Source organism: Miscanthus floridulus, chromosome 1, assembly GCF_019320115.1.
Source record: "Miscanthus floridulus cultivar M001 chromosome 1, ASM1932011v1, whole genome shotgun sequence".
Lineage (NCBI taxonomy): Eukaryota > Viridiplantae > Streptophyta > Magnoliopsida > Poales > Poaceae > Miscanthus > Miscanthus floridulus.
Genome location: NC_089580.1, coordinates 142886004 through 142902799, shown reverse-complemented (window position 1 = coordinate 142902799; position 16796 = coordinate 142886004). Strand labels below are relative to the sequence as shown.

General features: G+C 48.4%; 2 protein-coding genes across 2 annotated transcripts; both read left to right on the top strand.

The window, feature by feature from the left end:
- Positions 1–4107: 4107 nt before the first annotated feature.
- On the top strand, positions 4108–5649 carry LOC136464529 (uncharacterized mitochondrial protein AtMg00810-like). The gene is made up of 3 exons (XM_066463481.1): positions 4108–4470; positions 4618–5481; positions 5641–5649. The coding sequence occupies exons 1-3, from the start codon at positions 4108–4110 to the stop codon at positions 5647–5649; spliced, it is 1236 nt and encodes a 411-aa protein (XP_066319578.1).
- Positions 5650–9981: 4332 nt separating this feature from the next.
- LOC136496275 (senescence associated gene 20-like) lies at positions 9982–11177 on the top strand. The gene has a single exon (XM_066491934.1). It carries the CDS (start codon positions 10368–10370, stop codon positions 10815–10817), a length of 450 nt encoding a protein of 149 aa, XP_066348031.1. The 5' UTR covers positions 9982–10367; the 3' UTR covers positions 10818–11177.
- The last annotated feature ends 5619 nt before the right edge of the window (positions 11178–16796 follow it).

Genomic DNA, 16796 nt, shown 5'->3' with positions numbered 1-16796 from the left:
AAAACCGGCCAAAACATCTCCTCAACTTTTAAAACTATTCATCTTACCTCCCTGGCCTGATTAGAAGCGGTTTTGAATGCGGTTTTGTCTTTTTCTTTTTTTATTTATTTTGGCTGAATCTTTGAAAAATCATAGTAAATCATAGAAAAATTATAAAATAGAAAATCCAATTTTATTGGACTCAACATGAGTAGATCTACACAGTGAAACATATAATATTGTATGTTTTAGTACAAAGTTTTTGTTATAGTTTTATATCTATGCTTTTCTATAATTAAATGGAAAAATTCACAGCTGCAGTTCTATAGTCCAATTATGGTGAAATTTTTATGGTAGGCTCATTATTGTATGCTTAAACTATAGTAAAAATTTCATACTCATTAGATCATGTATAACTTTGTTATAGATTTTATTTAGGTTTATGTTTGTTAAATATAAATAAATATATAACTAAGCTATACATGATCCAATGAGTACGAAATTTTGACTATAGTTCAATCATACAATAATTAGTCTACCATAAAAATTTCATCACAATTGAACCATAGAAACTACAGCTATGAATTATTCTAATCAATTACAGAAAAAACATATATATAAAGCCACAGTAAAAACTTTATACTAAAGCATACCATATTATATGTTCACTGTGTAGATCTACTCATGTGGAGTCCAACAAAATTGGATTTCCCATCTCATAATTTTTCTATGATTTACTATGATTTTTAAAGATCCAGCCAAAATAAATAAATAAAAAAAGACAAAGCCGACTTCAAAACTGCTTATAAGAGGGCCGAGGAGGTAAGATGAACGGTTTTAGGCCTTATTTAGTTTCTCCCCTTAAAGTTTACTTTCTATCACATCAAATGTTGAACACATGCATGGAGTATTAAATATGGACTAAAAAATAACTAATTGCACATATTGTGACTAATTTACGAGACGAATTTTTTAAGCCTAATTAGTCCATGATTTGGTAATGTGGTGCTATAATATATGTGCTAATAACGGATTAATTAGGCTTAATAAATTCATCTCGTGGATTGCTGAGGACTTCTGTAATTTGTTTTATTATTACTATCCGAACACTCCCATGTGACATCCCGATGTGACAGCCGATGTGACATCTCTAGATTTTACTCCCTGGATTTTGTTAGCGATACAGTTAGGACTGAGTCTTCTTCCCCTCATGTAACGGCTGTAGACTAGCTCACGATCCCACCATGCCTTGTTTATAGGATCGGCATGCCTTGTTTATAGGATCGGCTTGTAGTGGATCAGTGTTGTATTTAACCCCAACTCTGAGTAATGGAATGGTGCGGTGATTCTCTCCCAATTCTCATCTCTTACATGGTATCAGACTGATCGTTCCGATCAATTCTCCACCTTCCGCTGCTCACGGCCATGGCGAGTCCCCACGGTTCCTTCTCGTCCAACCCCTTCGCTGATGGCTCCGAGCCTGCTCCTCCTCCCTCCTCCACTCTTGTGCTTCTCAATATCCGCAACCACGTTCCCGTCACTCTTTCCGCCGAGGACGGGAACTTCCGGCAGTGGCGCTCATTCTTTGAACTCACCATCAAGAAATTTGGTCTTCTCAACCACATCGACGGCACGGTCGACGCCGCCGCGATGTTGGATGATGCGGAGTGGCTTCAGATCGACTCCTCCATCGTGTCTTGGCTCTATTCCACCGTCTCCAAAGAAATTTGGAACGACGTCAACAGGCCCGGCGCCACCGCCTACTCTGCGTGGAAGGCGATCACGGGACAGTTCCTCGACAACAGCCTGCAACGCGCTGTCTTTGCCCAGCAGGAGTTCCATAGTCTGTTCCAAGGCGACATGACTATCGGTGAGTACTGCGGCCACCTCAAGCGCCTCGCCGACACCCTCTACGACTACGGCGCTGCTGTCTCCGATCCGGCGCTCGTCATCAACACGCTTCGCGGCCTGAACAACAAATTCAGTTAGGCGATCGCCGTGCTCTCCAACATGTCCCCGCCGCCGACATTCCTCTACACCAAATCTTATCTGCTGCAGGAGGAGCATCGCATCAAACACTCCTTAAAGATGGAAGCGCAGACTGCCCTCCTCGCCGCCCACGACATCACCAAGTCTCCGTCTGCGCCATCACCACCCGCGCCCAGCAATGCCTCTGCTGGCGGCGAACGCGGTAGTGGTGCTCGCGGCGACCGACGCAAGAAGCGCAAGGCGGCTGACAACCGTCCACGCAATCCCTCGTCGGGCGGCCCATCCGCGACGCCACCACAGTGGGCCTCAAGCCCCTGGCAAGGTGTTGTCCAGGCCTGGCCTCTCAACTCCTGGCGCCCTGGCGTCCTCGCTCCACGTCCCGGCGTTCACCCTCCGCCGGCCATGGCTGCACTGGCCGCACCGCCTCCACAGCAAAGTGCCGGTGCCATTCCGCCCAGCCTCTACACCGCCCTCCATGGCATGTCTCTGAACAATCAGAATGGCGGCGGCAGCGACTGGTTCATGGACACGGGTGCCTCCTCCCACATGGCATCCCATCCTGGTATGCTCCATACCCATTCTGCTTCTCCTGTTCCTCGTCAGATCATTGTTGGCAACGGTGATCTCATGTCTTCCTCATCTACTGGTCAAACCCTCATTCCCACCACTTCTTCCTCTCCACTTAAACTGAACAATATTCTTATTACTCCCCAATTAGTGAAGAATCTCATTTCAGTACGTTCTCTAACTCGGGATAACAATGTATCTGTTGAATTTGACCCTTGGAGTTTCTCTATTAAGGATCTTCGTACCCGGATGGCACTCCTCCGATGTGACTCCTCTGGCAAACTCTACCCTCTGCGCCATGCTCCTGGTGCTACCTCCGGTTCATCTACGTAGGCGCTCCTGACCAAGACTGATGAGCCCCTCTGGCACTCTCGCCTTGGTCATCCTGGCCGCGACGCCCTTCGGCATCTGTCCCGGCTTGTAGGCTTCAGTTGCTCTCCGTCTAGCCGTCACACGTGCCATGCTTGTCGCCTTGGTAAACATGTACGGCTTCCATTTTCAGAGTCCACACACATTTCATCTTTTCCATTTCAGCTTTTGCATTGTGATGTATGGACATCTCCAATAATGAGCAACTCGGGCTACAAGTTTTATCTTGTTATCCTGGATGATTTCTCGCACTATGTTTGGACTTTCCCCTTACGCCATAAGTCTGATGTGCTTCCCACGCTGATCTCGTTCCATGCTTTCGTTGGCACCCAATTTCAGTGCGCTATTCAGTGTTTTCAAACAGATAATGGGAGGGAGTTCGACAATTCAGCTTCGCGTGCTTTCTTTGCCAAGCATGGCATTGTCTTACGCTTGACATGTCCCTACACCTCGCAGCAAAACGGGCGTGCCGAACGCGTTCTCAAAACACTCAATGATGGCCTGCGCACACTGCTGTTTCAGGCCTTCATTCCGCCCACGTTCTGGCCTGATGCTTTAGCCGCCTCCACCTATCTTCTGAATCGTCGACCATGTCGCCCACGACAAAACTCCACGCCTTACTCACTCCTGTTTGGAGTCAATCCTGATTATGCACACCTTCGCGTGTTCGGGTGCCTTTGCTACCCAAACACCGAAGCCACAGCGCCACACAAACTAGCCCCACGTTCTGCCCGGTGCGTGTTCCTCGGCTATCCGCTTGATCAGCGTGGTTATAAGTGCTACAATCCTGAAACCAAACGTATGATCATCTCACGTCATGTGTTCTTCGACGAAACATGCTTTCCATTTGCACAACTGACTTCTCCAGGTACTGAACGGCGGGCGCAAATTGCGCCGAGTCTTGACGAGTTTCTCCCGGTGCCCACGCCTCCGCGCGCGCGCACTCGGTGGATCATACCCGTGGCGCCTCAACCATCGGCAGCCTCGGGTCCTCCACCGGCACCACCAAACTCGGGCGACTCTGCAGCACCATCGTCCACACCAACTGCTGCGCCGGTATAGTCGGCCCCGGGTGCGTCTCCAGCACCACAGACGCCGCTGTCAGCACCTTCTGCGCCAAATGATGACAGCCCGACTGTGTCCTCCACTCCAGCGCCGCCGGATCCATCGTCGACAACAGCATCACCGCCACCGCGACATCCCATGGTCACCCGAGCACGGGACGACATCCATATGCCGAATCCGCGGTACGCCAACGTCGCCGCGCCTGCTCCACCGACAGCTCCACCGCCTTCTGTCCGTGCGGCGCTACGTGACTCCGAGTGGCATGCGGCCATGCAAACTGAGTTCGACGCGCTCCAGGCGAACCAGACATGGACACTCGTTCCGCGCCCACCACATGCCAACGTCATCGCTGGCAAGTGGTTGTTCAAGAACAAGCTGAACCCTGACGGCTCCCTCGAACGGCGCAAGGCGCGGTGGGTCGTGCGCGGCTTCTCACAGCGACCCGGGGTGGATTTTCATCAAACATTCTCCCCGGTCGTCAAGCCGGCGTCGATCCGCACCGTACTCCATCTCGCTGCATCCTGAAGCTGGCCAGTTCACCAAGTCGACGTCAAGAACGCATTCCTCCACGGAAATCTGGCGGAGCACGTGTACTGCCATCAACCAGCTGGTTTCGTTGACCCAGCTCAACCAAACCATGTCTGCCAGCTCGTGAAGTCGCTCTATGGCCTCAAGCAGGCTCCGCGCGCTTGGTTTCAGCGTCTGAACGCCCACCTGCGCTCTCTCGGGTTCACGGCAACCTCCTCCGACTCCTCCCTGTTTGTCTTCAAGGACGGTGCAGCGCTAGCGTATCTCCTCGTCTACGTCGACGATATCATCCTGACGGGCTCCTCCGCGACACTACTGCAGCAGATTGTCGCCGCGCTCTGCAAGGAATTCGCCATCAAGGACCTCGGGGCTCTGAAATTCTTCCTCGGGGTACAGGTTCGCCGTGATTCACGTGGCTTCTTCCTCACGCAGTCTCAGTATACGGAGGACATACTCGAGCGGGCCGGCATGAGCAATTGCAAACCTGCCACCACTCCAGTTGATGACAAGCAGAAGCTGTCTGTCCACGACGGCGACCCGGAGATGGACGCCACGTTCTACCGCAGCATCACTGGGGCTTTGCAATACCTGACACTCTCGCGGCCAGATATCGCGTATGCTGTCAACCAGGCCTGCTTGTACATGCACAAGCCACGGGCTGCACATTGGAACCTGGTGAAGCGCATCCTTCGCTACCTGCGCGGCACTATCGATCACGGTCTCAGGATCTCGGTGTCGTCCACTACTGATCTGAAGGCTTACTCTGACGCTGATTGGGCTGGGTGCCCAGACACACGGCGATCAACGTCAGGATACTGTGTCTACCTCGGAGATTCACTGGTGTCATGGTCCTCCAAGAGGCAGCAGACTGTATCGCGCTCCAGCGCTGAAGCCGAGTACCGGGGAGTCGCCAATGCCGCGGCGGAGTGCTGTTGGATTCGAAATCTGCTTCACGAACTACATGTGCACATCAACAAGGCGACAGTAATTTACTGTGACAACATATCGCTGTGTATCTATCGGAGAATCCTGTTCATCATCGCAGGACCAAGCACGTTGAAATCGACATACATTTTGTCAGAGAAAAGGTTGCCTTGGGTCAGTTTAGAGTCTTGCACATCCCGACTGCGCGTCAAATTGCAGATATCATGACTAAGGGGCTTCCTACATCGCTGTTCCAAGATTTCAGAGTCAGTCTTTGCATTCAGTCATCTGGTGCTTCGACTGAGGGGGGTGTTAGCGATACAGTTAGGACTGAGTCTTCTTCCCCTCATGTAACGGCTGTAGACTAGCTCACGATCCCACCATGCCTTGTTTATAGGATCGGCATGCCTTGTTTATAGGATCGGCTGGTAGTGGATCAGTGTTGTATTTGACCCCAACTCTGAGTAATGGAATGGTGCGGTGATTCTCTCCCAATTCTCATCTCTTACAGATTTAAACACTACCTTAAAAGTTGAGGGAGGTGTTTTGCCCGATTTTGGACTTCAGGGAGAAAAAGCGAACTTTCGCGAAAATTGAGAGAAGTAATGTGGATTTTTTCCTTGGTGAGATGAAAAGCTTGTTAGATTCCATAAAGAAAAAAATGTTTGTTGGAGAACAGAAAAGAAGATGCATGTGTGTTTTGAGCTGTCGACATCCGGATGTCTGTGACCAGTTTCAAAAAAAAAAGTGAAACAGCCTTGTGCTGATTGGACAAACCAGGAATGAAGTTATTTGGCTGACAAAATGCGTCACATACTCATATGTTCACAGGAAAAAGCGCAAAGAAGGATCAGAAACCAGAGGGACCGGTATATTCTACTCCCTCCGTCGGTCCCTGTAGTCCGTCGGCGAGATGGGTAGATGGCGAGTCACGGAGTCAGCGACATGGCGAGTGGGCGACGGCGTTGCCGCGATCAGCGAGTAGTAGGCGTGATCTGGGCCTTGGCGAGGTGTGAGGGACTCTGTCTCCACTCTCCATCAGTGTCGCATCAGCCAACTGAACCGGCGGGCAACACAATTGACCAATCGCGCGATACAGACGGAAGTTCCACGACAGACGGCTCACCTTGCTGCTTGGGCTGGCTACGGCGCTGGCTGCTAGCAAGGCCTGAGGGCCGTATTTGCTAATGGTTTTGTATAATGGGGCTTGGGCCCTCTTCTGGGCTGGGCCATAGGCGCACCCGCCGCACCCTCTGAGGGCTGTGCGTTTGGATGAGTGGAGCATTTTCATTTCTGCTCGTAATCACAAGAATTAGTTCCAAACATTTTTTTAGATAATGGTAATGGATTCATTAGTCCGGCGTCTATGAATTAGTTCCAAACATAGTTGGAGCAAAGTGAACCGTTTTGGTTTCTCCGTGAAACAGTTTTCTCTTTCTTCACTAGAACTCGAAGACTGTTAATCTGAGTAGCATAGAATATTTGTAAGAAAATGAACCAAGATTAGTAATTAACTAATTATAGAGATTCACAAGCCCATGTAAACTGAAAAGAGAAATATGAACTGAAGGTGTTATAAAAATAAATAATGGGTAATTACAAAGGATTTTTTCATATAATATTATTTTTAAAAATAATTGCAAATCTAGGTGTTCATTTTACAAAATTACAAAACTAGCATCCTATCGGCTACCCAGTGAAAACCATAGTGCAGAGTCCATTAGGTAACTCTACCGGTCGTACTGTAGCCGATTGGTCCAATGGGCTCTCCATTGGCTGATATTCCTGCATAGCCGGATTGGACTCCATACATTGTTCGCTGTGCTGCAACAGCAGGTGGCTAGCTGCGTTCATCCATTCAGCTACAATATTTTGGTTTTTAGAAATTTTTTTATATTAAGCAAAAATATCTAAAGATCTAAAAAAATTATGAATTTCTAAGTAGATGCTAAGAAAAAAATCAAACACAACCTATTTTGAGAATTACATGGTACGTGCACAAACCCGGTCTCGAGATTCCGAAATCACCACGGGCGCCCCAATGTTGATGTGAACGTCACGTACCACTGAAAGTGGTAGCACCGTTAAATCCTGGACTAAATTTAGAAAAATACAATGACCCGTGCCAAGTCGAGGACTTGACCCGGGTGGACAGGTTCCACTACGGAGAATCCAACCAACTGATTTATGATCAGTTCGTAACAAACTCGATGGGCAGCCCTTGATCCCGTCACGAGGACTCTGACGCCACAGTAGATCACCATCTATCTGAGCTGCCCTCCTAATCCTTTCGCTCAGCCTAGGACTTCCTCAACTCCACTACTCCTAGACAAAGTGTTGTCGGGATGCGCTAGCATGGTTAGTTAGTCACATCTATTTATTTAGCGTGACGGTAGTGACGAGTCGCACTATGACATTTGGCATAACTAAAACGTTAGTTACTAAAATTTTGTTTTGTGATGCTCTTTTTAAAATATTAGTCTTTACAGCAATAGTCATTATTTGTTTGTAATGTTTTAAATCTGCCACCATATCATAAAATGAATATTGATATGAATATGAATACATATATCCATATTTAAATTTTATTGGAAACAAATTCTTGGAAATTGAAATACTCGATGTCCGCGAAAGGGCTGTAGGCTAGTGGTTACTAGAGCCTCAGTAACACCTTAGGCTTGTGTGCGTGTATTCGTATGGGTAAATGTGCGTGACCCGATGTCCAGATACTCAACTGCCGTCTCTTTGCTGGATTCCAATGGAGGCATCTAAATGCCAAAAGCACATGCAACAGTCGCACTAGTAAATGCAAAGGCAAAGAAATAACTAAATGTAAATGGGATCGAAGAAATGACTGGACCCTTGAGTACTTGCTGTGGCTGAGCCTGAGGCTTATCGGCTACAGGAAGGCCGAGAGAGCTGTTCGATGTCCAGTCGGCCCTTGGGATGCCGATATGCCTGTCGGCACATAAAACTTTGATGTGGCCATTCTTAGATTTATGTGGCGCAACTAATCGGCCTCCAAGGCACCGATATGCCCATATCGGCTGACCAATAGCCGATAAATGTCCAATCGGCTATAGGCATTTATTCTTGAAATTTTTCATAACACCATCTAGATTTGCAATTACTTATTAAAATAATACTATTTAACAAAAAAATTCATTACAAAGTAGATAGATATCAAAGGTTGGCGCTAGGCATGATCAATCTAGTCCTTCGTGTGGTGGCGCTTGAGCAGATGAGCACTGCCACGCCACAGATTCCGCCTGGCCGTAGTATCACAAACGCGTGCCCAAGGTCTGCAATATGATGCATCATAGTAGGGTCGGGGGAGGGGTTGCCTAAGGAAGAAGAGGGTTGATGAGCCTCGCTGCTTGAGGTCCAAGGGCAGCTCGGGGCATTGGTGTTCTCCTTGCGGGCGGCGCGGCAGGCGAAGGCCATAGGACGACGGAGGTGGAGCGTGGAGGGACAAGGAACTCTGGCCCGGGTTCACGATGATTCGTGAGTGGCCCGTGGCCGGCTTTGCAGGTTGATGGGTGACAGACCCGATCGAACCAACATCGTACAGTCTGGGTAACAGGCGATATGGCTTAATTGGGTGCTCGTGCTTGCACTCTCGGTTCGATATGAAGAGATTCGTAGCCGTTGCTTCGGTCATCAGTCATCACTCGTGTCAAGATTGGTGAATATGTCTGCGATCAGTTTGTTAGTGCTCCTAAAGAAAAAAGAAATTTGCAGGAGCATGCACACGCACCAACCAACCAACGTATAGAAAACGATGGTGTGCCAATGCCAACAGATATGATTCTTTGGTGGCTTGTGCGCGTGGGCGCCCGGCGGTGCAGTGCAGTGCTCTCGACCGGTACAGGGATCCGGGGACACGGCACGACACGGAGGAGCCCTCCCCCGATCGCCTCGCCCCAAGATGGAGACAAGACGAGCGGTGACAGCTGACAACGCCCACGTCGCATGCCATGCCAGGCTACATGGGATCGCAGCAAAAAGTTGCGAGACTACTTGCCGTCGCGAAGTGCCAGTGCTCACGCACTCCGACGCCACGGCCACTGGCCACTGGCCACTCCGCACGGGGCGGGCCGCGCGCGCGCCTCTTGGTGAGCACGACGACGACACCCGCGGCTCTGCACCCGGAGGGCAGGTGCCGAGGCTGCCTGGGACTTGGCTGGACGCGCCAGCACCGAAGCGAACGCCCCGAGATGTGGCCATGCCATCGTCGTCCGCTCATGAGCTGCTGCCGTGGGCTTGCATCGCGCCAACATGACACACGCACGCGCTACTCCCGATATCTGATTTCGCGGTTAAGTCCCCCCTGAAATCTCAAGATATCTCAGCCCCAGACTGCGACGTCCGACGGTTAAAGATGACAGGGACGTAGATACAGAGACAGCAGAGATTTTACAGCACAATCTCCAAATTGCGAGGACCTAGATGCTAATCTACTCCGTAACGCTTAGCCGCGGCGGGCGCGGCGCTCCTCTATATAAACCACCCCGCCCGCCACGCCACAGCCCACACACAGTGCAGGTCTCCACACCGCGTCCTCGTCTCCATCCATCACACATCCACACACCCCATCCAGCCATTTCCGTTGCAGAATCTGGTCGACAGTTTCTCAAAGCTACAGCCTCGAGCGGAGCGGGGAGAGGATCGGATCGGAAAGCCATAGCCTACGCGGCGCTCGCGGCAGGAGCTAGTTGGCTACCCCACGAGGTCAGGGAGCGGCGGCGTCGCCGCGCCCGCACAAGACGGCGGAGCTGGACGCGGAGGCGCCGGCGTTCGCCGCCGGGGAGTCGGCGGAGCAGCGCAACCGCTTCCTGGTGCTGCGGCTGTACGAGGCGCTCAACGCCCGCGACGCGCGCCGGGCGGAGGAGCTGCTGGCGCCCGACCTCGAGTGGTGGTTCCATGGGCCCCCCACGCGCCAGCACATGATGCGCCTCCTCACCGGCGCGGACCAGCGCGACGACAAGAACCGCGGCGGCGGCGGCGGCGGAGGAGGATTCGTCTTCTCCCCGCGCTCCGTCGACGCCTTCGGGTCCACCGTCATCGCCGAGGGCGGCGCCGACGACGCGCGCCATCTCTACTGGGTGCACGCCTGGACCGTGGGGCCCGATGGGGTGATCACCCAGCTCAGGGAGTACTTCAACACCGACCTCACCGTCACCCTCCTCTCCGGCTCCGGAGCCGCCTCCTCCACCAAGAAAGCTGACATTGCAGGCGCTCCGTCTAAGCAGCAGGACGCTGCCTCTGCTTCTTCCTCCTCCGCATTCCCCTCGGCCGCGTCGTCGTCTGCAGCTGCAGGGCCCAAGTGCCTGTGGCAGAGCCGCCGCGCCGACAGCGCGCAAAAGTCGCTGCCGGGCCTCGTCCTCGCCATCTGAAGAGACTAGAGACAGCAAGATCGATCTACCCTCCATTATAATAACCGTATATAAAAATCCTAAAACTCCAAACTATTATTGCAGAAATAATCTGGAACTGCTCTAGTCGTATGTATTCAGAACCAGTCAGTGAAGACGTAATGACGTATGCTTATGGACTGAAGTGAACTGAACTGCTCCGAGTTGTGACTTGTGAGGTTCCGGTAACAGTTGCTTAGCTCGTGCCGTTTGTGTGTGGAAATAGTAGATTGTTAAGTCATGGGTTATGATGTGCGCTGCCATTGCTGCTATTGTAATGGTATACTATCATGGTCTGATGGATGTCATGGTATATTGTGGCTGAATAAAAGTTGCATGAGTTGGAGGGTTAAGACGTGCGTCTCTTTCCCTGTTCTTTCTTCCTGTTCTGATTTTATACATAAAAATCCTCTCTTTTACGAGAAACAAGTTTTTTTCTACGTCTACTTGATCTATTGGTCTGTTGGAGGCTGGTGACTTCTGCCAGTTTTGCATATTTTATTTGACTACAAATCTTAAAGTTTGACGAAGATTGAGCGAGTAATCTTGTACCTAGCAAAAACTCACGTGAAAGCGTGAGATCCATCACTCACGGAATTCAGAACTCAGAAGAACGCACTAGCTGTTCACGCACGGCGCTTCAGTTCCCTGATCACTCCACAAAGCTTATATATACACGTGCTACTAATTTAGAACGAGATCCAAACTAAGGCCTTGGTTAGATGCCATCTAAATTCCAAGTTTTTTCACTCTTTTTTTTATCACATTAATTTTTAGCCGCTTGCATGGAGTATTAAATGTAGGTAAAAAAATAACTAATTACACAATTTAGTTGGAAATCACGAGATGAATCTTTTGAGCCTAGTTGGTCCATGATTGAACAATATTTATCAAATAAGACGAAAGTGGTACTATTCATCGTGTTCACTTTTTTTTGCAAAGTGAACGAGGCCTAATTAACAAAGTTGCAGAATCAAAAGCATACAAGAAATAAGATTTTCTTGAGCTAGATCGTCATAGATTCAGAGCTGTAGTGTGTTCTGTGTTCCTCTTCCACCCAAACCCTAGGGCCGGCGAGCATCAGGGGTTGCTTTCAGGGTTGCCAACCTAAAATCTTTGATGTACGGAAGAAGGAACCCCAAGTTTGGAATTTCGTCTCGCCCCGCACCGACGCTTCCCACCTTTTGTGCCCCGTCCTCCTTTTGCGAATTGCACTGTCATTTTCACAAGTCATCTTTCGAGGTTAGTTGAGGGCAGCCTCAACGCAGGCACGTGACAGTAGTAGTATTAGAGCTCCTCTCTAAAACATCAAATTTTTCAAGGTTTCTCGTCGTATCGAATCTTTGACGCATGCATGAAGCATTAAATATAAATAAAAAATAAAACTAATTACACAGTTTAGACGAAATCCACGAGACGAATCTTTTAAGCCTAATTAGACTATGATTGGACACTAATTGCTAAATAACAACGAAAATGCTACCGTTTTTGCTAAAATTTTCGACAACTAAACCGAGCCTTACCATAAAGCAAAGCATAAGCAGCATTTCAGACTACTGTACACACAACGCAGGCAGCTGTTGCTTTTTGTTCAGTGTCCCTACCCTTCTTCTCTCTTCTCTTTGCGTGTCAGCTTTTACCTTCCTTCTCTTTCACAAAACTAGTAGCTTCATGTTTTATTTCAGCAAGCTATAACATCTTCTGCAGAAGAATATAACACCTCTGCAAGCTACTAGCAAGGTGAGTTGGCTCTTTTGACAGGTGGGTAAGTTTGAGGCTACAGTACACGTAGCAGCGTTGGGGGTGGCCTGAGAGAGTTAGCAACCGGCTGGTTTCTCGTCCTGTGGGCAGTGGGCAGCGTCATTCTGGAATCTGGTTCAGCCGGGCTTTCAGCTGCTTCGCTTTAGGGTTTAGCTTATAAGCTATATTTTTTTAGCTAATAAATAATATTTTTTTTATAATAAATCAACTAAAGTTTAGGTCACATTCGGCCAAAGCTTCGTCGTTCTTCGCCGAAGCAGAGAAGAAACGACTAACCTGACCAATATGCGTACAGTATGCCTTTACGCTTCTCACGCCCAAATTTAAGGTCCTCAGATCCATTGTATGGTACAGTACAGTGCATATCTTTGAAAAAAGAGCAAGTTCGTAGAGATAACATCATGCTTATGCCAGGCATTTCACGTGCTAGTTAGTTGATTGTACTCCAGGGAATTTGTCGTACCAAATTATATCTACGCTTTGAACAGTGCAACTCGTGTCTTGACACCCAGCAGTAAAGCACTGCGATAAGCCAACTCTGGAATAGGTTACTATTGTCATGTGGGGTAAGCACTACACATGGAAGGGGAAGAAGTCAAAGGCGCCAACTGGGTCAGCTAGTGGCTAAACTTAGTCTGGTGCTTGGTCATTAGTGATAAGAATAGTCGAGTCCAGTTTGTGGAGCTCGCTAGCTGCATGAGTGGAGGATTTAGTTGATTGATAGGCCTTAGTTTGTGGAGTTCATTAGCTGCATGAGTGACAGAGTCAGCAGCCGTATGGCCATGTAAGCCGATTGGCACCGGGAGAAATAATCAAGCAATGAAGAAGTATCACTCTTAATCTCATCCCCCTCTAAACACAATAGGGAGCAGAGGGGCAAAACCTCGCTCTCAACCCAGCCACGACTACGACCTCCGTAGTCGAGGTGAGTTACCCACGCCTCTGCCATTGCCGCCTTACCGGCGACATAACAATGATATTGGGGATCGGCGAGCGGTGCGTGGATGCACGCAGCAGCGGCGATCAAACGCCGCTTCGTGCTCTAGCTCTTGACTGCTTCATCTCCCTTTGCTCATCCTTCTAGGGTCTGGCAAGAAAACGAGTAGGGATGGTGCGGCAGCGACAAAGGGGAAGAACAGGAGGATGCAGCTACACACCAACGGCGACGGGAGATGCGCACTCTAGTAAGGAACTCAAAGTACTTTAAAGTCCTAAACCCATTCTAGAAATCAAACGTAGTGTCTTTCTCATACGGATGTCAAGAGAAATTGATCTATAGTTGGTTATTTTGGCAAATTTGCATGGTCATTATATCAGTGTTCACTGTTCAAGGAGAGAAAAAATGGTTAAGGGACTGAATCTTGGATGTTCCTGTGTTTAAATCCTTTGAAGTTCTGATCAATAATGTAAATGGTGGGTTCAGATACCTTCAGAGTATACACTGTGGAGCTGAAGGCTTTGTAGCTTATTCAACAACAACAATAACAACAACAACAACAACAAAGTCTTTAAGTCCCAAACAAATTGGGGTAGGCTAGAGTTGAAATCCAGCAGAAGCAATCAAGGTTCAGGCACGTGAATAGCTGTCTTCCAAACACTTCTATCTAAGACTAAGTCTTTGGTTATATTCCATCCTTTCAAGTCTCCTTTTATTGCCTCTACCCAAGTCAACTTTGGTCTTCCTCTACCTCTCTTCACGTTACTATCCTGGCTTAGGATTCCACTACGCACCGGTGCCTCTGGAGGTCTCCGTTGGACATGTCCAAATTATCTCAACCGGTGTTGGACAAGCTTTTCTTCAATTGGTGCTACCACTAATCTATCACGTATATCATCGTTCCGAACTCGATCCCTTCTTGTATGACCGCAAATCCAACGCAACATACGCATTTCCGCGACACTTATCTGTAGAACATGTCGTCTTTTCGTAGGCCAACATTCTACACCGTACAACATAGCAGGTCTAATCGTCGTCCTATAAAACTTTTCTTTTAACTTTTGTGGTACCCTTTTGTCACATAGGACACCAGATGCTTGCCGTCACTTCATCCACCCTGCTTTGATTCTATGTGAAAGGATCAAGATGCCCAAGAGGGAGGGGGGTGAATTAGGCTAATTCTAAATTTCTTTGCAATAATTAAATCCTATGGTTAGTTCAATTAACCCATTGTGCCTAGAAAGTGTTCCTAATTGTTCTATCGCACAAAAGACTTACAACCTAAGTTCTAATCCTACTCTAGCATGGCAATTCTATGAATGTAAAGACATGAATTGAATTGCACAAAGTAAATGCTCAAAGTAAATGCTCAAAGTAAATAGAAAGGAAGGAACGCGGCGATGTTTTGCCAAGGTATCGGAGAGTCGCCACTCCCCACTAGTCCTCGTTGGAGCACCCACGCAAGGGTGTAGCTCCCCCTTGATCCGTGCAAGAATCAAGTGCTCTCTATGGGTTGATTCTTCGATACTCCGTTGCGGTGAATCACCCACAACCGCTCACAACGTGAGTTGGACACCCACAAGCTCCGCCGGGTGATCACCAAACTCCCAATCACCACTAAGCCGTCTAGGTGATAGCGATCACCAAGAGTAACAAGCATGAACTCTCACTTGACCATGTCAAGCCTAATGAGAAGGTGGATGCACACTTTGCTACTCTTGATCTTCACTAATGAGGGCTCTCTTTGGGATTCTCAAATCTCAATCACCTTACTAGGACCTTGCTCTTCTTGGCACTCTCTAAGGTGTTTCTCAGCTGTTGGAATGAGCGAAAGTACCCCCACACACGAGTGGAGGTTGTATTTATAACACCAGCTAAAAAACAAACCGTTATGTGCCTCTGCGGGATGACCGGACGCTCCAGTCATGTTGACCGGATGCTCCAGTCAGTATACCCTGAACTCCAGTGTTTACAGTGTGACCGAACGCTGGCCACCGTCTGGTCGTGATTTTCCCTTTCTAGAACCTTACTGGAGTCGACCGGACGCTGGCCCTCAGCGTCCAGTACCAAGACCTCGCAGCGTCCGGTCACTTCCAGACACTTTCACCTTGGTCAAATGAACTAACTGAATCCTAAGCCAGCGTCCGGTTAGTATTTGACCCTCCATTCACTTCCAACTCTCGAACATATGTGAATGAAGTTTGCTCCATTGAATCAAAGGGCTGTTGTGGAGCTACCTAGTGCTTGTTTTAATAAGTGTGCACCACACCTAACTCACTAGACTCACCTAGGTCAAGCTACCCGTTCATACCCCCCTTAATAGTACGGCCAAAGGAAAAAAAGTCCTAAACTACTCTAAGTGTCTCTCCAACTCCAATTGACACTTAGAACTAGTCTATCCTTAACCTTGTCGTCCATCCTTTGAAAACCAAAATGATTTACATCGTAGGGGCATGACAACCATGATTGCCCGATCGATCTCCATTACCGTGACCTAACTCAATTGTTTCTGCAAAATACACGTTAGTCACAGTAATCACGTATTGTCATTAATCACCAAAACCCAACTAGGGGCCTATATGCTTTCAATCTCCCCCATTTTGGTGATTGATGACAATACTACCTCGAGTATATGAAAGAGATGAGATTTTTATCATACTTGGTTCATATAAGCTTTAGGCAATAAGAACAAAGGTGTTAGACAAGCTTATATGACCCAAGCCAACATGATGTACTCAAAAGATATGAAATAAGCATGAGTACAAGTAATAAAGCTCATTTGCATCGGAGTAAAATGCGGAAGCAAAGGCAAATGAGCAAAACACAAGTGATATGACACATAAAGAATTCAAAGTAGAGAGCACACATGTCATATATCACGATCACGTAGATATCACTGTCACATAAATATAGTAAACATGAATGCATAATGTATCTCACACATAAGAACTCCAAATGTAAATAGATAAGCTAATATAATAACTAAGCTCCCCCTAGATAAGTAGCTCCCCCTAAGCCTGACATACTCGAACTCTCTCCCCCTTTGACGTCAAACACCAAAACCTATGGGTCGGTCGGCGGGGCTGCAGCGGATGAGCCAGGCGCTGAGGTACGAGGAGCAAGGTGAAACTGGGTGCCATCATCGTTTGATCTAGAGCTCTGGGATGCCTAACCCTCTATAGCTGGTAGTGACGCTGAAGCAGTCTGGGTCGGATCAGGAACTGGTGCTGCTGTAGGCTGAGATGGTATAACTGAAGCAGCCG

Coding starts and splice junctions, on each gene's coding strand:
- LOC136464529 (XM_066463481.1), top strand. CDS start 4,108: ATGGTCACCCGAGCACGGGACGACATCCATATGCCGAATCCGCGGTAC. Junction 4,471..4,617: donor AGCCGGCGTCGATCCGCACC/GTACTCCATCTC, acceptor CATGTCTGCCAG/CTCGTGAAGTCGCTCTATGG.
- LOC136496275 (XM_066491934.1), top strand. CDS start 10,368: ATGATGCGCCTCCTCACCGGCGCGGACCAGCGCGACGACAAGAACCGC.